Source organism: Tenrec ecaudatus, chromosome 7 (genome assembly GCF_050624435.1).
Source record: "Tenrec ecaudatus isolate mTenEca1 chromosome 7, mTenEca1.hap1, whole genome shotgun sequence".
NCBI classification, from domain to species: domain Eukaryota; kingdom Metazoa; phylum Chordata; class Mammalia; order Afrosoricida; family Tenrecidae; genus Tenrec; species Tenrec ecaudatus.
This window is the reverse complement of record NC_134536.1, coordinates 32,838,263-32,858,680: the sequence shown is the minus strand read 5'-3', so window position 1 is coordinate 32,858,680 and position 20,418 is coordinate 32,838,263. Positions and strand designations below refer to the sequence as shown.

The following is a 20,418-nucleotide window of genomic DNA, read 5'->3' as shown; positions in this document are numbered from 1 at the left end:
TATTTTTCCAAGGCTCTGGGGCAGTTCCTGGGGAGACACTGCTGGGACACAGAGCTGGCAGAAAGACACAAGTGTCTGGGCTGAGCAGAGACCTTGTGACCCAGCGTGGTCAGCAAGTGTGAACCAGGGCTGCACGGACCAGCAGGTAGCCCTGGGCAGGACAGATGACCATGCCACCCTGTGGGCGGTTCAGGTAACCAGTGGCTTCAGGCCGGGTCCCCTGGCCGAGCAAAGGTGCACTTCCGGAGATATCCACCCCCAACACGGGCCGCAGAACCTGGGGGCCTCCAGCAGCCTAAGACGAAGCTTCGAGGCCTCTGTGTATGTTTGAACCATTTACTTCTATTTCTATTGCATTTTCTGCTTTTCGGTAAAGTCTACTATCAGCTCTGGTTCTAACTACACACGTGTCCCTCAAGTCTATTTTCTTTCATCCTTGGCAACCTAGGTTGTCTTGGGGACACAGAGCTCCACTGTGGAAGTCAGAAGAGGAGGGGGTGGTATTCCTGAGAAGGAGCTGCCTTAGCCGTTAAGAATTCAGACTCGGGGGCCAGACAGCCTTTCCTGTCTTGGTAGGGGTCTGAACTTGGGGGAGGTAATGAACCTCTCTCTCCTGCCATTGCCTCATCATTGGAAAGGGCACATGAACGCAGCTGCCCACTAAGGTTAATGTAAGGTCGACTAGCGTAGGCTCGTGAAGTAGCTAGCACTAAAGAAGTAGCCATCTATTTAGCTGTTACAGTTCACGAATCATCGTCCAGGAGCCTTGGCGGTGGAGTGGGTCACACATTGGGCTGCTAACAGCAAGGTCAGCAGTTCAAACCCACCAGCCACCCCAAGGGGGCCGAGGAGGCTGGCTGTTCCTGCACAGGTTTACGGCCTCAGTAACCCTCAGGCGTCTTCTCCTCTGTCCACGGGCTCACTGTGAGTCATCATTGCCCACCGACGGCAGGGGCAGAGAACAGGATCTGGTTTCCCAGGGAACAGAGGTGGCGAAAGCAGGCCCAGCTGTGCAGACAAGGCTGGAAATCAGGTCAGGACACTAGTATATGTGTAAGAAAGAACTTTATATCAAGAAACAATCGCACGTCAAGAAAACATCCCAGCCCAGTCCAAATGAAGTCCCTAAGTCCTTTACCAGCCCGTAAGTCCCTCTTCAGCCTCACGCAGCCACATGCAATGATGCAGAATGCAGGAGAGCACTGGTCAGTGGGTGCGAAGTCCTGTGGACACGATGGCGGTGGCTCTGGCGGCCAGCAGGAGGAGGTCAGAGAGGTGGGGTGGGTCCCAGGGTCCTTCTGAGAAGGCCACACCAACAAGCAGTCACCATCAGGCTGTGACCTGATTGGCAGGCCAACCTCCACCCCTTTCACACGTTCCAGTTGACGTGAAGCTGTGGGACCACCTCAGCCACAATCCGTAAGTTTCCATCAGTGTTGTCTTAAAAATCATTTTCCAATGGCAGCGTTTTGGGATCCACATGTACACGTGACGGTGGAGTAGCGGTCGTTGGTCCAGCCTGCCTCATGGTGATCCCGTATGTGTGGCAAGGTGAGATAGGGTCCCCTGGCGTCTTCACTGGAGTTATCTTGTTAAGCTTCTCGTCAGACCTTGCCCAATCAAAAGCCCACCACTCCTCGCCACCGTCTTCTGGCCATATGCAACGGCAAGCAGGAAAGCCAACATCCTAAGCTTTCCTGATGAAAATGTGGGCGTGACAATATGCTTTAGCAAAAAAAAAAAAAGGCACCACTTCCACGTACGAAGAACCCAATCTTCGTTAGAATAAAAGCCGAAGCTGAAGGGTCACAATGAGTCAGCACTGACTCGATGGCAGTGTTTGATTTGGTTAGCAGCAGCCTCACAATGGCTGTGCTTTTCCCAACAGGGAAACAGACAGCTGCACTCAGCCTGCAGCATCTGTGACAATCTGTCCGTGCAGCTAGTAAGCAATACCAACCATTGCTTTTATCCGGGAAAGCATCAATTATTACATAGAATATTATTCCTTGGGAAAGAATTAGATTTACCTGATAACATGGTCATCTCAAATTTATTATGATTATGCCCTTTATAGTACATAAATTCCCTTGAAAAAAAAGCTGCTTTTGCACTTGATACTAAATCTAACCATACTTTATAACGTAAAAGATTGATATCCGGTTAGTGAGGGATCACCTAGACGTTTCTAGGTGTTTTACTGCTCTCTTGTGGCAACTACTGAAAACTGCAGCCTGAAGTTTCTGGTCTCCTTAGTTTGCTGGTTTGGTTTGGCTCAGCTGGGCTAGGCTGTTTTGCTACATAGCTTTGAAAGCTGTCTTAAATGCCGTCTAAAATTAGTCTAACATTACAAAATGGGCAGTGCTGCATAGGGTTTGGAGAACCCATCTACCCTGGTGCCATCCAGCTGCTTTAGATTCAGAGACCCTATAGAACCGAGTAGACCGGCCTCATAGCTTCCAAGGCGATTAGATAGCACTCACAGAAGCAATTATTACATCTTTCTCCCGCAGAGCAGCTGGTGGGTTTGAACTGCTGACCTTCCAGTGAGTGGCCAAGCATTGTGCCACCAGGGGCTGCTGGAACTGTCACTGAGTGTGAGAACCTGGGCCGAAGTTGGGCTGTGGTACCTTCTCCACAAAGGTGTCGGCTGCTTCCCAAGGTGCTCGCGAGGAAGCCGCGACGACTTGACAGTGCCAGGTGGTTCTCCTTTCAGTCACCAAACACTTCGAACTGAAGCATGAGCCCTGGTGTAGCAGCTCCTCGCTGCTACCCGGAGACTGAGCCGTCCCAGCATGCCCGCCACCCTCTGCCGGAGGAAGATGTGGCAGTCTGCCTCTGAGGACTGAGCTCTGCAGACCCGACAGGGCAGCTCTACTGTGTCCTACAGTAGACTAGATTGCAGTGGGTTTGAACCGGGTTTGGAAATAAGGCGACATGACCTTGAGCCAAGGGCAACTCTCAAAGAGGGTGTCAGTTCTGGAGGATGGGGTGGTGCATTAGAGGGGGTGGGTCCCAGAAACATTGTAGATTCTGCGGGAGCAGCTCTGGTCAGAGCGTGTTATAGGCGCCTGACATTGCCGTTAGCTTGGTTCTTGGTAGTTGCTATTGTGACTCGCCGTGGCAGGCTACAACGACTTTATAGGGATATTTCAACATTGTGTGTGACCTCTTGGAAACACATCACCACATCAGTCTCCCAGGTGCCTCTGAGTGGGTTCAAACAGCCAACCTTTCTCAGTGGTCACTTTCAAGGGTGTGCCACCCAGAGACTCCTCAGGAATCCCAGCTGATGTCATTCCCACTTGAGTGGCCCTGTCATCCTGCTACCAGGCTCATTCTTTATTCTCTCTTGAAAAAGTTTGCACTGTGCAAGTTGGTGATCAGGACTGCAACCTGCAAATATTCTTTGGTGTGATATAAAAACCTCACATTTCACATAAAAACCTCCACTTCCTTTTGTTTCCCAACAGGTGCAAACAAATTCCATTGCATGCCTCTCTGGTCCGAAGGGAGTTCCTGCCCGATTCCAGAAAAACCTACTTTGCCCTTTGCTACCCACTGAATGATCCTTCATGGAAATGGCAACCAAGGCACCTGAGGTGGCGCCCTGGCAGTGTAGTGGTTATGCACTGGGCTGCTACCCCAAGGTCAGCAGCTCAAAACCACCAGAGGCTCTGTGGACACGGGCACGGCTTTCTGTTCCAACCAAGAGCGAGTCTCAGCAACCTGGAGTTCTACGGTGTCCCACAGGGTCCCTATGAGTTGAAGTGGGCTCAATGCCACTGAGTTGGGGGGGGGTTGGGGGAGGGCATCCGGGGATCAGAGGAGGGGCGTTCTTCAAGTGCAACGCTTCAAAACCAAGATGTCATCTACTCATCCAGTTGGCAGGAGCTTGGCTTTCTTGATTTTTTATACGTTTTATTGGCACATAGTTTACATATCATCCGATTCAACAGTTCCATATTGAGTACAATCACTACCATATCAATTTGAGAACATTCCACCTCCCACGCCCCTCCCAGGCCCCCTCCACTGGCTCTCTCTGCACTGGGCTGTCATTCATAGTGTACAGTGAAAGCTGGGTGTGGTCCTCCATCTTGCTCAGTAAGTGCTTCAAGTCTGCTTGGCTTTCGCGGAGTATGGTCGTATCACCTGCATGCTGTTACTCAGCCTTCCTGCGATCCTCATGCTGGGGTCTTCTCCACCTAAGGCAGCTTCTCAGATACTCGCTTAGCACAGACTGAACATACATGCACACCTTTCCTGTCTACCATGCAAGTAGCCCCTTGTCCGCGTACAGATGCTTCAGAAGCACAGCTGAGTTATTCTCAATGTTACATGCGAGGGCTTACCTCTCCAAAAAAAGGGGACGGCGCCGGGCTGGGCAGCGCGGAGCTTTCGGAGTCGGCATTCTTCCGGCTGGGCGGCCTCAGGCAGCCCGCTCGGAGTTAGTGCGCCCCGTGGCGTTGCCTGGTCACAGTAACTCTTTGTTTTGTAAAAGGAGTTTCACTCGAACGTCATTTGCTGACCCTGACTTGTGGTAGCTTCTTGACTTCCCTAGTAAGCCCCCTTCACAGTGAGTCCTGAGTGCTGTCCGACCCCAAGCATGCAGCGGTGTGGGAGGGAGAGCTGGAGACAGAATGGGTACGAGTGGCACCACGGGCGTCTGTCTGCCTCTCTCTGTGGCACCAGGGAAGCCAGAGGTAGCCAGACGAGAAAAGTCATCTCTTCTCTAAACCTTCACCAAACTCACAAAAAGTCAGAGAAAAATAACAGAGTTTTAAAAATAAGTGTCACCAATAGCGGTGAGCTCTGGCTCGTGGTGATTGCATGTCTAGCAGAACAAAATGCTACCTGGTTCAGCACCACATTCTACAAATAACATTTAGGTCATAGGTTCAGGACAAGAGGATTACACAGAATCCCAGACTCTGTGTGGAGGGGCTTCGGGCACCTGGACACCAGGGTCCACGGCTCGGAACAGAAGAGCCCCCGGTCAGCTCACTGCGCGTGGAGGTGCTGTGCGGCTTCTCGAGTACTAGACGACGCTGCCGGTGCCGTGGAGGGAGCTCTGACTCAGTGACCCGGCCTGCGCGGGCTTCCCGACTGCTGCTGGAGCCACTGTCACGGCCACTCGGCCAGTCCACCCCGCCGAGGGCCTTCCAGTACGCAGCGCCATTTCCTTTTCCAGGGACTAGCCTCTCCTGAAGTGACTGAAGTCTCGGCACCCTTGCTTCCAAGGCGCATTCCGCCCGTGTTTCTTCTGTGAGTGATCTGTTTGCTCCTGAGGCAAAAGAATCTCTCACTGCCATCGAGGCGATGCTGACTCATAGCAATCCTGTTTCTAAGACTGAGACTCTTTACAGGAGTAGAACACCCGATGTTTCTCTCGAGGAGCTGCTGGTGGTTTCAAACTGCCTACTGTGTGGATCATGGCCCAACACACAACCACTATACCACCAGGGCTCCTTGGCAAAAGAAAGAGTCCCTTAAAGTATCAACTCAAAAGTTGTTCAAGAAATACACTTCACTCAGCCCAGAATGGCTACCTTCCAAAGTTTGGTTACAGGTTTGAAAAGTCGAAAAATAACTGAAAACACAGACTACATTGGGTGTGGATGGCTAAAAAGCAGTTGTTTCGGGATTTTACAATTTTGACAAGGGCAGAGATGAGGGAAGGCAGGTGAGGGGATGTGCAGAAGGGGCAGAAACTGCAGCCGGAACAAGAGGAGTAAGGGGAGGAGGGCACGAAGTGTCAGAAAACAATCTCATATGAACACAGACCATCATCCACCCCCGCCCCGACTGAGGCTCTATGGCCAGGAGCCCTGCGGGCGGCGAGCAGCAGCAAACCCACACAGTGTGCTGAGAAGTCTGGGGAGAGTCCCGCTGGCAGTGCTTGGTCAGGGTTCACAACCAGGCAATGCCAAGCTGCTTTCCTTGTGTCACCAGGTGGCCACTGCCTGTCCACTACCTGGAAGGGGAGGTGGGGACAGTAACCAACCCTCTGCCATGGCAACAGGAAACCCGTGGGCATCCTGGGTTTCTATGGAAGGGAGAAGCCGGCCAACCAGGCGGGTACTTTGATCAAATCATTCCTTCAGCCCCCAATCCAGTGCCAAGGCTAATCCACCTAGGGGCCTAGGGCAATGTGTACACTTTCATATCACCTTAGGATGTGAATGAGGGGGACAGAGTATGTAGCCTGTGCTTTTGTGTGTTTCACTGGTATCGCCCAAGGAACGACCTATGGAGCTCTCACAGTTCAGACTTTATGAATGAAATGTACAGAAAAAACTTGAATTTCAATTGCAACAAAACCCAGTCAAGTTCAAATGACATGTTTTACAAAAATAATGATAGGCACATATATTTATATATCCAGCGTAAGCAAACTTTATCAAGAAGCAGATTCTTTAAATACTTCTATCATATAACAGGTCTAATCAGTTTATAGAAAATACCTTTAGCATCCCAGGAAGAATTATGTGGTGGATCGACCTATGACTCAAAATAGGACTATTAGAATTTTAATATGCCATTAAAATTATCATCTTTGAAAATGTCCAAGTTGCTAAAAGCCAAATCAACCAGATCCCTGCCAATGTCTCAAAGATGCAAAGCTTATTAAAATAAGGAGTCATAATTGGCTTTAAGCTGTTTAAGAATCTAAATATCTTATATCTGCTGAGGAGTACACTACAGACTTATTCACATTAATTCCTTAATCCATTAAAATGGTTTCTAAATCTTACTGTTCTGAAATGAACAATAAGACATTAAAGTCATTTAACATTTAGCTCAAGGAAAAGCATTCCAAGTGTGTGTAATCAGCTTTCAATAATATTAACATAGACCAAAAAAAAACCCACACGACTAACTGTCCTCAGCAGCCAGAGATCTCCCACAATCCGAGACGAGGGCTCTGAAAGGGCCTGAGTGTGCCAGCGTCTGTCCACAGAGGGTGGGCTCTTCCAGCGGACCGACGGGCAGCCCATTGCCGCCCCTTTCCTTGTCAGGTGCCCACCCAGCTCCCATTGCCAATCGCTCGGTCAACACCGTCTGTGTGGGTCAGTTCCTTTCTGTCACCGTCCTAGTTATGAAGGGTGATGTCCAACCTGAAATAGAGAAAATGCCAAACATACAAATTAGTCTACGTGAAAAATCTACCACGGCGCGACAGTTGCCGGTGACCCTTGATGTTTACTTCAGCAAGAGTCCATAGGAGAGGCACTGTGCGGAGGGCAGGGGACACAAGTGCGTGGAGGGAACACAGCCCGCGGGCGAGGCCCGGTGGACGTCAGGAGCCGCTTTGTGGGGAAAGGGCCCTGCGAGCTGCCACTGTAGATTGCAGCCTAGAAACCCCGCGAGCCGCTTCTCCTCTGGGGCGCAGGGGCGCCGTGGTGCAGAACCCACTTCCTCGTACCCAGCAAGGTGGCCAGGTGGAAGCTTAGGGCTATGAGATACACAAAGAGATGACTCTCTCTCTAAAGTGCTCACAGGAGCGGGAAGAGAAAGTGTTGAGTCGCTAGTGAAATGGGAACAGTGCAGACAACGAGGTAACACCTGCTGTCTCCCCATCACTCGACGGGGGCTCAGCGAAGCCTTTCAAGCATCCAGGAACTTTACCAGTCAACCGCCAGTCTCTGCCTAGCAGAGAGACTAAGGGCAGGATGGGGTGCATTTCCTTCGGTACAAAGAGGTACTATTGGCCTGACTGACTTAGGATATTGTTGTGTGCATTAAATAAGTGGAAAAGTACCTTGTAAGTCAGACATTTCTGTAAACTGTAAATTTCTCTAAGTGAGGCATCTATTTTAGCCACATTTGCATTTTATGGTGATAGTTCTAAATTATACATATTTAACCTAAATAGTGGAAAGACGGTAATTTCCTAAGTCAACATGACCAAAACATTTGATTTCGTACTCTGTGTTTGAGCGAGCACATGTGCACGCCCACACACACACACACACGCACACAGCGACCTCAAGGGTTCCAACTCCGCAGGACAACCTCCCGCACTGTCGGGCTCCTTGAACGGCCGCTGGCAGTCTCAGTGTCCGCGGCTGCCCGTCACCCGTCCATGCTCTCTGTGCCCTTTCTTCCTCAGGGGCGCTGTGCCAGGCCTCATTCTTACCCACACACTCTGACATACTGCCGCAACACGGTTCAAGATGGGAACCCATCCTCAGATTAGACTTATGTCGGGATTCAAATAAAGCGACACCAAGTGAGGAGCAGTCCTAAGTATCAAGCATTTCTTGGAAGCATCTACTAAGCACTGTCATTATGATACTTATCATCTCTTCATTCAAAGCACAATTACCCTAATAGTCCGAAGTGTCTGACTGGAAATATATATTATACATGTATGCATGTATTCACATTTAACTGTGGTTAGGTTGAATCTATTCCCCCATTCGTCCCTGGTCCTCTCAAACTTTGAAACACCAGTTGTCTAACAAGCAACAGTATGAAGCAAGCACCTGCCTGAGCAAACCACTAAACCACTAGAAACTCAGGCACCAGTATTTCCAAATCAAGGGCCTCCTGATCCGTAAAAGCCAAGAGGAGCGTATAACCGGGCATGTCGGCATCGTCCCCCACCGGCCAGCGCAGTCTGCATGACTACTTCGAGAGAACGCAAGTCCAGGATCCATGTGGACAAACGGGGAAGAAAGGGGGAAAAGGAAGGCTACGTTATCACCACTCACCCTTGACGTTTCAGGACTAGAAAACGGAGAAGACTCCCAAGACCTGTTTTCTTTCTCAAAGGCATCGTCCTCTTGGAATGCAAATTTCTGCTTCAGCGCATGAGCTATTAAAGACACGGGGTCCCAAGCTGGGTTTTGTCTTTTCCGCTTATGAATAGGTCTACCTCCAGGTGACCTGTTTAAAAAAGAAGAAGGGGTTGAAACATTGACAGAACATGAGCTCCGCTTTAAGGATAGAGCAGGAACAGAAGCACTGGGTCGCAAGAGGCTGCGATGCTTTGCCTTGCGGTTAGGCATCCAGAGGGCACAAGGACTCTCAACCGAGCATCACGGTGCCGAAGGGCTGGAGCCAATTTCCTCATTTCACAGGAGGTGGGGGAGGGGGACACACACACACACAAACACGCACACATTTAAGGCCTTCTAAAAGGAAGAGAGTCATTAAGATAATTAATTGTTCATTTGCTTGGCCATCCATTCCCTCAGCCGTCACTGAACTCGCACTCACCTAACAGGCTCTATTCTACCCTTCATGGATCGAGGGAATGTGGCAGGGACGAGAGGAAAGCCCTTTAGGAGAGATGACCAGAGAAAGGCTAAGTACGTGACATCGAACTGAAACCTGGGTGCAGGAGGGGATCTGTTTCTGGTGGCCGTCCCAGAAGGAACGTGGCCTGAGAAGAGAAAGCAGAGAGAGCGGCCGATACGGCTGCAGGGTGGTCAGCAAACCAGGGCGCTGGAGGAGGAGACGTGGCGGCCCCAGCAGACATGAGAGTTTCAGTCTCAGGGCCTGGAAAACCCCTGAGGGGGTAAGCAGGGGTGGCAAGGAGAGCTTCTGCCTGGACATCAACAGGGACGCGCCAACCTTGCATCTGTAGCCCCGCACGAGCACAAGCAGTAGAGTTGCCGGAGATGAGGTGGGAAGCCCGGTGAGTTGCGGGGACACAGGGGAGCATGGGACGGGCCCGCCCGGCCTGCCCACTGTGCATGGTAACCAAGGCAGCTCCTGCATGCCACCGACAGACCCAAAGCTACAGTGCCGATCTGGTGGGGATCAAGTGTAAAAATGTTAAGCAGTGCTTTACCTGTATCAGGAATGTGTACCGAGTGTGTGGGGGGGTGGGGGTGGGGTGACTAAGAGAACATACCGCTGATCTTCTAAAATAGGAAATAAGTATAATTAACCTTCCATGAAATCGCCAAAGAAGCCTGCCGTTTCAACAACAGGGAGTTCAGACTCCAGGAGAGGTTGTGCAAACACGTTGGAGCCCCACGATCGTCACCTAACTCTGCTTTACAAGCCCGGCTAGATCTGAGCATGCGCACTGGTAGAGACGAGAGCTGGAAACACAGGAGTCCAGGACAGACAAACCCCTCAGCACCACTAAGGACAGTAGCCAGACCAGGAGGGGAAGGGTAGGGTGGGGAGAAAGGGGGAAACGATCACAAGGATCTACATATAACCCCTCCCTGGGGGATGGACAACAGAGGCAGGTGAAGGGAGACAGCAGTCAGTGTACGACAAGAGAAAAAGAAAAGGTGTACATTATCAAGGGTTCACGAGGGAAGGAGAAAAAGAGCTGACACCAAGGGCTCAATAGAAAGAAAATGTTTTGCAAATGATGATGGCAACATATGTACAAGTGTGCTTCACACAATGGATGGATGGGTGGATTGTGATAAGAGCTGTAAGAGCCCCCAATAAAATGATTTTTTTTAATTCAAAAAAAAAAGGAAGTTGGAAGGGGTCATTTCTGGGGGAGCAATCCAGAGAGGAAAGAATTAGATAAGACTTGCTTGTATTACAATGATGATTTTTTAAAGATGCTCATTATTTTGACAAATGTAATACTCTTTCAAAAACATCACTGAGAAGATTTCAGTTCACTTCTCAAAATTATGACGACATACCGTTCCACGGCGCGAAGCTTGACTTGATTCATGTCCTTCAGCACATCTAACATGTTTGGGACATCGTTCCTCCTCTGGGTTTGCACATGACGGCGAGCACGGCTTTCACTGGCACCCAGGTGCTGTTGGGTGGTTTCCCTTGCTGAGCTGTCTGCGCCCCATGTATGAGGTCCGGGTTGTACAGTAGACAGGGCGCCCGGGGCCTGGAGAGCAGGCGGTGGGGGAGGCGGTGGGGGAGGAGGTGGCGGAAGAGAGGGGCGCTCCCGAGGGAGCTGATGGGCTTTGACCCTCCGCTGAGCAGTCTCTGATGGCGGCAGTGGGCCCATATCACAAGGCCCTTCGTTCAAGTCCCAGAGGCCTAAAGACAAAGGAGATATTGAGAAGCACGCAGACTGCTCTGCAGCATGCCACGTAAGCGATTAGAACCCAAACAGGAACAAAGTCTGCAGCAACGATGACACAGTGGCCAGAAAGGACAAGCAAATTCCCTCTGCTTGGCACTTTCTGTCAGTCAAGCCAAACCATAAATTCATCTTCAATCCCGTTTCAGAATTCTCAGGTACGCCCTTCCAAGGGGGAGAGTGCATTTTTAAGAGCAAATGGAAGAAAGTGTGTGACCAGCAGTGTACACGCTCTGAATGTCATTTTCACTGAGGCCGGAAAAGTCCAGAGATGGCCGACAACTTATAGTTTGGAAAGACTCAGGCTGCTCTGTCCACCCACTGGTGACCTTGTGCAGGAACACTTTTCTATATGGGCTGGGTAGAAGATGGCCACGAAAAAGCCCCGTGTCTCTGTATGTGTGCACACGCGTACAAGTAGAGACTGTAGTCACGGGCCGTCTAGCTAATTCTGAATCATAAAATCCAAACACTCAGCCTTTTGCCATCAAGTGGTTCCAACTCATAAGGACTTTACAGAGCGGAGAGACCCGCCCCACGGTTTCCAACCTAGAAACCTTTCTAGAAGCAGAAGGCCCAATCGCTGAATGGCAAGCAGGCTGGTGGGCTAAGGCTGCTAGATCTTCAATTAAGCAGTGACAAATTCAATCCCTGGGCCACCAGGGCTCAAAGAACTACAGGAGTGGATGAGTGCCACAGACCTTTGGTTAGTGGCCAAGTGCTTAAATACTGTCCCCCTAGGCTTCCTGTATGTGTGTGTGCATTATCTGCTACTATAATTTATTAATATGTGTTTCGCAAGTCAATTCAAACTCAAGTAGAACTTGACACAAACCTCCCATTTTTTTGGTTAGTAGCTGAACTCCTTGGTCGTTTATATCACCAAGAAACTCACTGATTATAGCTATTACAGATAAAGCAAATATTATAAATTCGTAGGTTTACAGCTAAAGTATATATTATCAATTAAAAGCATTATAAGATAGCATCTGCATTATGAATTGTATGTAATACACATTAGATACATCTGATATTTTTTAATCTTTTATTGAAAGTACTCAATACCCATCTTGCTTTAAATTCTGTATCTGTACAGACACACACACATACACATATATACATACTAGTACATCCATCCATACCCGTGTTTGTGTGTGTGTCTGTATAGATATAAAATGTATACAAGGGGGTATAAAAACCCCAGTTGCACTAGGTCGAGCAGAGCTCTCGTGGTAGGCGCTTTCCCTCTAGGCGAGCATCCAGCACCTCACTCTGAGGCAGTGCGCCCATGATGACACCTGGCAAGGTTCTCTCAGGTCACAGTAAATGTTTTCATAAGAGCAGTTTTGCTAAACCGCATTTCTTGTGATGGCTGATTTAAGAGAACAGCGTGCGGCTGGGAAATTTTGTTGCCTGCTTGGGAAAAATGCCACAGAAACTGTTGTGATGTTGAACACAGCTTACAGGACAGCGCTATGTGAAAAACTCAAGTGGACAAGTGGTTTTCTCATTTCAAAAAAGGTGAAATGTCGGCTGATGACAAACCTCTGTCTGGACATCCGTCAACTTCCCAAATAGACGAAAATGTCATAGTGCAGTTAGGTTCGTTCCAGCAGGCCAGACTGTTGATCAAGCTTTCTATTTAGAGGTTCTGAAAAGACTACGTCACAGTGTGTCACTTGTGCCTGATTTGTGGCAGACAGGGGACTGGTTCTGCCATGACAATGCACTTGCTCACACAGGAACCTAAGTGTGCCAGTTTGGGGCCAAAACAGCATGCCTGCTGCCCCACACACCTTTCTCACCTGCCTCACGCTGTGTGACATAAGACAGCAATTTGACGATGCAGAAGAGATGAAGAAAAAAATGCAGGAGGTGCTGTCAGCCATCCAAACAGATGAGTTTGAAAAATGTTTCCAAGAGACTCACAGATTTGACAAATGTATTAAGTGTAATGGAGAGTACTTTGAAAGTGCTAAGGTTGTTTTTAAAGAAAATTTTAATACATAGCTTTGAAAAAAAATCTGGGTTTTTTGGGGTCCCCTCGCTCGTGTGTGCGTACATGTATGCACGTGTGCATTAAAGCATGCTCCGTCTCTAGCCACGTTTGGAAAAGATGTACCTGGAAAGCGTTCTCGAGAAGCTGGTGGAAGAATAGCAGTGATGACTGTAAGTCACAACTAGATGAGACCACAAACCCGTATGTTCCCTTCAAATTAATGTCGTTTTCCTCTCTAAGTCATACTGGTTCTCAGAAAACTTAGAAAAGCTTCGTTAGAAGAGACTTTTTCATTTGAAAGAAGCAAACAAAACAATCTTTAGTAGTACAGCTAGCTCCTCCTCTCCAAACCAAAGCATCCCCTCACTATCAATGTCTAGATGTAGGCTGACTAAACTTCAAGCACGTTCATTCTATGTACATAATCTTTTATGCTACTTCACGTCATTCAAGACACATTCGTATCAAATGCTCTCATTTCAGAACTGCACTGACATCAACACTAGCTGGGTATCATTTAACTGAACCAAACTGCCAGCACATGGTTTACCAGGATTCACGCTGCTTCTCGGCTCCTGCCTTCCCACGATGGCAGCGATCTGGGCCCGCAGAGATGCCAGCTCATCTTCGAGGGCGGCTATCTTCTTCACGGTGGCATCCCTGTCTGGGAGATCACTCTTCATGGGCGCACTGTGTCTTTGACCATGGGACAGTGGATCCCTGACTGGTCGCAAAGGATTGAAAAGTTCCCTTTTCTCTCCTTCGTTTCTGCAGGTGCTCTTTCTGTGCGTAGAAGGAAGAAGCGGAAAGAGGAAAAGACAGAGAAGAGGAAATTTTCAGTCAATAGGGAATAAATGTCTTTACAGAAAGCAGTGAACACCGACACCCGGTCAGAGCGGTCTCCGTCCCCATGGCCACCTCTGGACTCCATGGGAGTGAGCAAGGAATCTGACGGACTTCGCACTCTCGATAACGAGACGTCAACGTGGCCCTGGAATAGGTGGTCAATGAAAGAAGAGTGAAGACAATGAAAAGCACGCGGAAACAATCAGTCCACGGACTGGTGGGCTACTTAAACATCAGCTTCCACGACCGTGAGACCAACACGATGTCAGAAGAGACTCTGAAACGTGCTCTTAATCATAAGGTAGCTAAGGCAAAATGGAAGCCATGATGAAGTCAAAGAGCTACAGAGCAAATTTTAAGAGACAGCTCGAGAAGACAAAGTAAAATGTTTTGAATGAAAAGTGCAAAGACCTAGACTTAGAAAAACAAAAAGGAAGAATATGCTCAGCAGATCTTAAACTGAAAGAACTGAAGAAAAAAATCAAACCTTCCTTGAAATTAAACAAGCAACCATCTAGGAGGGAAACAACAAAGCCTACTGGGAAGAAGCACAGCAACATGGTGTGTAACCAGGAGGTGTCGACGGGATCAGGTACCAGGCATCAGAAGACCCAAAACAAACAATCATTTTGATTGAGGTGAACGAGGGGGGTCGGAGTGGAGACCCAATGCCCATCTGTAGACAACTGGACATCCCCTCACAGAGGGTCACAATGCAGGGATAAGCCAGCCAGGGTGCAGTCTAGCACTTCCTCTTTCCCACTATCATGACCCCAATTCTACTTTACAAATCCGGCTAGAATGGAGCATGTACACTGGTACAGATAAGAATTCTAGACACTTGAAATCCAGGACAGACAAACCCCTCAGGAACAATAATGGGGATGGTGATACCATGAGAGTAGAGACAAGGTGGGAGAAGAGGGAGAAAGGGGGAAGCATTCACAATGAACAACATATAACATGTCCCCCTAGAACAAAGGAAACGTGCCTGAAGGAAGTCAGCGGTTGGTATAAGATATGAAAATAACAATAATTTATAATTTATTAAGGGGTCACGAGAGTAGGAGGGTAGGGGAAAAGAGAAGTTGACACCAAGGGTTCAAGTAGAAAGAAAATGTTTTAAAAATGAGGATGGCAACATATGTAAAAAATGTGCCTGGTACAATTGATGTATGGATTGTTATAAGAGCTGTAAGAGCCCCCGATAAAATGATATATATTTTTTAAATCAAGCGTTCCATTGCAATATTGATTCTGTGAGAAAAATCTTGGATGATGCAGAAAGCATCAAAAGAAGATGGAAATAGTGACTGTACCCAAAACTAGTTGGCATTCAACCATTTCAAGAGGTAGCATGTGATCAGGAACCAGTAGTATGAAGGAAGAATTCTAAGATGCACTGAAAGCATTAACCAAAAACAAGGCTGCAGGAATTGATGGAATCCCAACGGAAATGTTTCAACAAGCTGATGAAGCCCTGGAAGCACTCACATGTCTATGCCAAGAAATTTGAAAGACAGCTACTTGGCCAACTGACTGGAAGAGGTGCCTGCCTATCTGTACCCATTACAAAGAAAGATGACCCCCAACATGCTCAAATTAGAGAACGGTATCACTGACATCCATGCCAGTACAATGTTGCTGAAGGTCATCCAGCAATGGTTGCAGCAGTACTTTGACAGAGAACTGCCAGAAGTTCAGGCCAGATTCAGAAGAGGACAGGGAACAAGGGCTGTCATTGCTGATATCAGACGGATCTTGGCTCAAAGTAGAGAGTACCAGAAGATGTTTACCTGTGTTTCATTGACTATGCAAAAGCATTCAATTATGTGGACCTTAACAAACTATGGATAGCCTTGAGAAGAATGACAATTCCAGAATCCTTCATTGTGCTCTTGAGGAACCCCTACATGGATCAAGAGGCAGTTAGTTATGTGAACAGAACAAGGGAATACCTCATGGCTTAAAACCAGGAAAGGTGTGCATCAGGTTGCAATCTCTCATCATATTTACTCAATCTGTATGCTGAGCAAATAATCGGAGAAGCTAGTACATGTAAAAGATTGGAAAAAGGCTAATTAGCAACTTTCAGTATGCAGATGACACCACTTGCTGGCTGAAAGTGAGGGGGACTTGAAGGACTTGCTGGTGACGATCAAGGATGGCAGCCTTCAGTGTGGATTACCACTCAATGTAAAAAAATAAACTCCTCATTGGACCAATAACAAACATTTCATGATAAATGGAGAAAGGTTGATGTGCTCAAGGATTTTTTCTTGCTTGGATCCACAATCCATGCTACCGGAAGCAGCACTTAAGAGATCACACGGTGTGTCGCATTAGGGAAATCTGCTGCCCGAGAGCTCTTTAGAGTACTGAAGGGCCAGGATGCTACTTTGAGGACTATGATGTGCCTGACCCGAGCCATGGTACTCTCCGTTGGCTCACATGCATGTGGAAGTTGGACACTGAATAAGGAAGACTGAAGGAAACTCGATACGCCTGAACTACGGTGTTGGCAAAGAAAATTGAAAGTACCATGGATTGCCAAAAGAACAGGCAGATCTGTTCTGTAAGAAGTCCAGCCCGAATGCTCCTCAGAGGCAAGGACGACGAGAACGCATCTATGTACTTTGGACATGTTATCAGGAGAAACCAGTCACTGGTTAGCATCCGGCTTTGTTAAAGTGGAGAGGCAGCAAAGGGCAGGCAGGCCCTCGATGAGACAGACTGACACAGTGGCTGCAACAATGGGCTCAGACATAAGAACAATTGTGAGGAGGGCACCGGACTGGGTGGAAGTGGCTGGAAGCCACCGAGCGACAACAATGTGGTATGCAGCAGCACAGCAGCTTTCTCCGACAAACGAACACAGTGCTTCCCTCTGACATCCTGTTCCTTTTTCCTGGCAACGCTTCAATATCCCTTCCTGGGCCTGGTGTTGTCTTGAGCCCTCCACTCACTGCCGTCCAGGCAATGCTGACTCACGGTGACCCTACAGGACAGGGTGGAACTGCTCTGGTGGGTTTCCCACACCGTCAGTCTTAACAAGAACAAAAAGTCTTATCTTTGTCCCACAGACTGGTTGGTGAGGTGGCAGAACAACATGTAACCCACTACACCTCCCCAGGGATGAACAAAGCGGACTAAAGAAATGAGGAAGGTACTGGTACGGCCCTACACAGAGAAAAGCAAACTTCAAAAAGTGGCTCAATCACTACAAATAAACCTCAAAACATGCGAGCACTCAGATTATCCCACAATAAGCACGCTAAAATTACCTAAATCGGAGATAACTGGCTTCTTCCTCGTTTGCCATGCACAAAATGTCAGCCAAGGATGGCAGTGTAGAGCCACCGTGAGCAGAGGCTGTGGAGCTCCAGGGCGGGGTCAACTAAAGTGGAAAGGGGGAGAAGAGAAAAAGTTATACTTGGGCAGGTCTTGGCAAGTGGGGGGTGAGCATACGCACACTCCTTGCAAACTGAATCTGTGAAGAATCCAAGAGCGTGAGAAGGAAAATGGAGCTGCAATAGAAGAGTGCGCAATGATGAGGGAGAAACATGGTAAAAAATGCTGTCCCTCCACAGCCTGGTTACTCTTATCTGCTAACCGAAATGTAATTGCTCAGGCACCAGGGAACCCAACTGTCTTTGAATGCACTTCCTGGAGGACACAGCATGGCCACCCAGGAGGGGACTTGCTTCCCAGGATAAACTACTATAGCACGCATTCCCTAAGAGTCAGGGCGCTGAAATCAGCTGAAGGTCTTACCGCAAAGTCAGGCCTTGGGCATGGTTCTAAAGGAAGAATTCTCCCAATTATGCGAACAATACTTCGGGTTGATCCATATTCTTTACTTTCCCAAATTTGCAAAATCTATTTAAACACAAAATGTTATTTAAGATGTATTCCAATCAAGCCTGTTTATACGATCAAGCCTACAGAAAGAATGCCAATGTAAAAGGACAATGATATTATTTTTTTAAAAAGGTAATATAGGCCACAGTATTCTTTGCAGTTATTTTCCTCAAAGGAGAGGGGAGAAATGAACCAGGTCCTAGGCAATTCTAAAAATTGTTACTGAAGCCAATTCCTGATGTACCAACATCCCTTGAATCCCTCTTAAGGTCACCTACAACTTGTCCCTACTGTATTGAGACTATTTAATTTCCCATAATTCCCTTGTCAAAGCACATGTTCTTTTGGGCTAACACATTATCTCAATTGCCTTGAATTTACTCGTATCTTAAATTGTATTTTCAATTTCTCCCGGTGTACGAGCCTCTTCCTCAGAGCTTACTAATCTTCTCAAGTTATTCCTTAAAAACAAGCAAATATTCACCTCCTGCTCTGTTCTCGTGAACTTCGTTTGGTCTTACAACTTCTGAAATTCAAAATGTTTCAATGTCATCTGAGGTTCTATCTTCCATTACCCATTTCTATGCCATCAACTATCAAAATAATGTAGAGAACTCCCAAATCTCTTTGCGTTCCTACCTTTTTGAGCTATTTATCTGTCTGAAGACTATTTCTGTTTGTTTACTCCAACATCACTTCTGGTTCACCTTATCTCCCCGACTCACACTGACAAGCCTATTTATAATAACAGCACCATCATCCTACAACTTGCTATCGTCCAAGCTCCTGCTATCCTTGACCAGCTTGTCCATTCTGTAAGCCCTGCAACTCTATTTTTGTACCTTTCTGATACTGTCTTCTTTCATAATGGTTATCATTCTTGTGCTTTTTATTTTCTTAACCTATATTTTAAGAACCAGACATTTCTCCTCTTTATCGCCCGCAGAACCAAGGACAGGCTTGGCGCACAAGCTGGTCCGTAAGGAACCACAGTGCATTTGCTCATAGTTATCAGAACTAAATTATCCTCTCCCCTTCAGATTTATTCTGAAAGAGCTGAACCTCAAGTTGTTTTTACAACCAAATATCAAAATTATCTTTAAAAAATTAGATGAATATAAATGTTTTATCTATGCAATCGAGCAAATTCCGTGAAAGCTATGTTTGTATTTTGCTTCTTTTTGGATCTTCTGTTGGCAAATGATCAATGTATGATAGTAGGTTCTTAACAACCCTTTTTAATTCAAATTATCAAAGCTATACAAACTCACCTTGGTTCCACCTAAAAAGACGTAACAATTAAAAAGTAAATTTTTAATGTTTGCACATCTAACGTTATCAAAATGAGACCCAAGAACATACGCAAGAAGTTCATTCAAGTCCATTAAAAGGCACTTATTTACCTGGTCTATGGGAATCCCAAAGTATTCCAGCATCTCTCTGAGGAGTGTCAATAGTAGAGACATGGATGAAGCAAATACAGAAGCAAATTCAAGAAAACATGATCGGTTTCTTGATACCTGTTGGAAAAGATTAGCCTTGCAGATAATAAGCTGCCGCATAAATTATACTAACAGCCTGGATGGTCGTTCTTTACACGTCGCAGTATTTTGAAGGTCAAGGGGTGGGAGGACAGGAAGTTTGTAAACTTCAACTTATCGGTTAAGTTGCTTGAAAAATCCGCAGGGTGCTTGGGCCAGTGAAATCGACAAATCTCAATAATCAATGGGCGAGGAACTCACTTGGCAGGGACGGTTTCTGACTTCCGGTGAAGACTTGGGGGCGGTGTGAGCTCGGCAGGTGCTGGAAGCTGGCAGGGACCCACCCCACAGAAAGGTCAGCTAGCTATAAGTAGTTCTTTCTCAGAAAAGCATCCGACCGCCGCCCCAAGCTTCTCCGCTCGTTAAACGATAAGAAGCCTGAACCCCAGCCAGGAGGCCTGGCTGAGCCACGCCACTAGTTGAATAACAAGCCGCGGTCAGGGCCCGTCTCTCGCTTAAGCCCAAAGCTCCAAACCCAGCGGGTTCCCATGCTCACCTGACCCCAAAGCGCGGCCTAGCCCCCGACCGCCGGAGTCCAGCGGCGGGCGATTCGCGACCCGCCCGAGGCCCGGGCGCACGGGGACAGGACGACAGCAGGTGTCGGTGCCGAGGTGGCCCTGCAGCCCCGGGCTCAGCCGCGGCTACACGGCCGGAGGCGTGGCCGCCCACAGCCCGAGCCCCGCCAGCTGCCTCGCCTCCAGAACCGGCCCGCCACGTCCACGGAGCCGGAACTCTGAAGTGGACCTGGGCGAAAATCAAACTCCGCGGGGCCTGTGGCCGCTGCCTGTTCTCATTGGGCAACGCTGAAGGTAGGTCCCTGTGATTGGTCGTTAGATTACGTCGGGTTCTAGCGAGTTTTCACACCCCGGGGAAGCGGCTGCGTTTCTTCTGCGCTCGCGCGGGGGCGGGCCCTACAGACGCAGCCAATAGCAGCCAAGTCAGCTGCGGGGCGGGGCGGGGCAGCGCGGAAAAGTCCAGGATTCGCGGGGTCGTAAATGCCGGCCTGTAGGCCGTCTCTCTATTCCGTGAGCTCTGTGGTGCCTAGTTCGTGCCCTAGCCGGCTCTTCAGTGCGTATCGCCCCCTATACTCAGACCCCAGGCAGGCCAACTCTTCTCTTCTGCTGCAGGTCAGTCTACAT

At 48.2% G+C, this 20,418-nt stretch overlaps 1 protein-coding gene across 3 annotated transcripts; it reads right to left on the bottom strand.

Annotated features, from left to right (window-relative positions):
• Nucleotides 1-3,995: 3,995 nt before the first annotated feature.
• Nucleotides 3,996-20,038, bottom strand: MTFR2 (mitochondrial fission regulator 2). 3 transcript variants are annotated; one of them, XM_075554495.1, is made up of 9 exons: nucleotides 19,776-20,038; nucleotides 19,481-19,548; nucleotides 19,142-19,258; nucleotides 17,652-17,756; nucleotides 17,162-17,274; nucleotides 13,582-13,814; nucleotides 10,632-10,989; nucleotides 8,721-8,895; nucleotides 3,996-7,121 (listed from the first exon to the last, which is right to left on the bottom strand). In XM_075554495.1, exons 3-9 carry the CDS (start codon nucleotides 19,202-19,204, stop codon nucleotides 7,101-7,103), a joined length of 1,068 nt encoding a protein of 355 aa, XP_075410610.1. In that variant the 5' UTR covers nucleotides 19,205-19,258; nucleotides 19,481-19,548; nucleotides 19,776-20,038; the 3' UTR covers nucleotides 3,996-7,100. The 3 variants fall into 3 exon arrangements, with proteins under 3 accessions (XP_075410610.1, XP_075410609.1, XP_075410611.1); XM_075554494.1 differs by having other exon boundaries at nucleotides 19,142-19,548; XM_075554496.1 differs by lacking the exon at nucleotides 19,481-19,548.
• Between the last annotated feature and the right edge of the window lie 380 nt (nucleotides 20,039-20,418).

Excerpts from the sequence above, each read along its gene's own strand:
- MTFR2 (XM_075554494.1), bottom strand. The coding sequence starts at position 19,300 with ATGCGGCAGCTTATTATCTGCAAGGCTAATCTTTTCCAACAGGTATCA. Across the intron at positions 13,815-17,161 it reads GCCAGTTATCTCCGATTTAG|AAAGAGCACCTGCAGAAACG; the intron begins GTAATTTTAGCG and ends TTCTACGCACAG. Across the intron at positions 10,990-13,581 it reads GAGAAGCAGCGTGAATCCTG|GCCTCTGGGACTTGAACGAA; the intron begins GTAAACCATGTG and ends CTTTGTCTTTAG.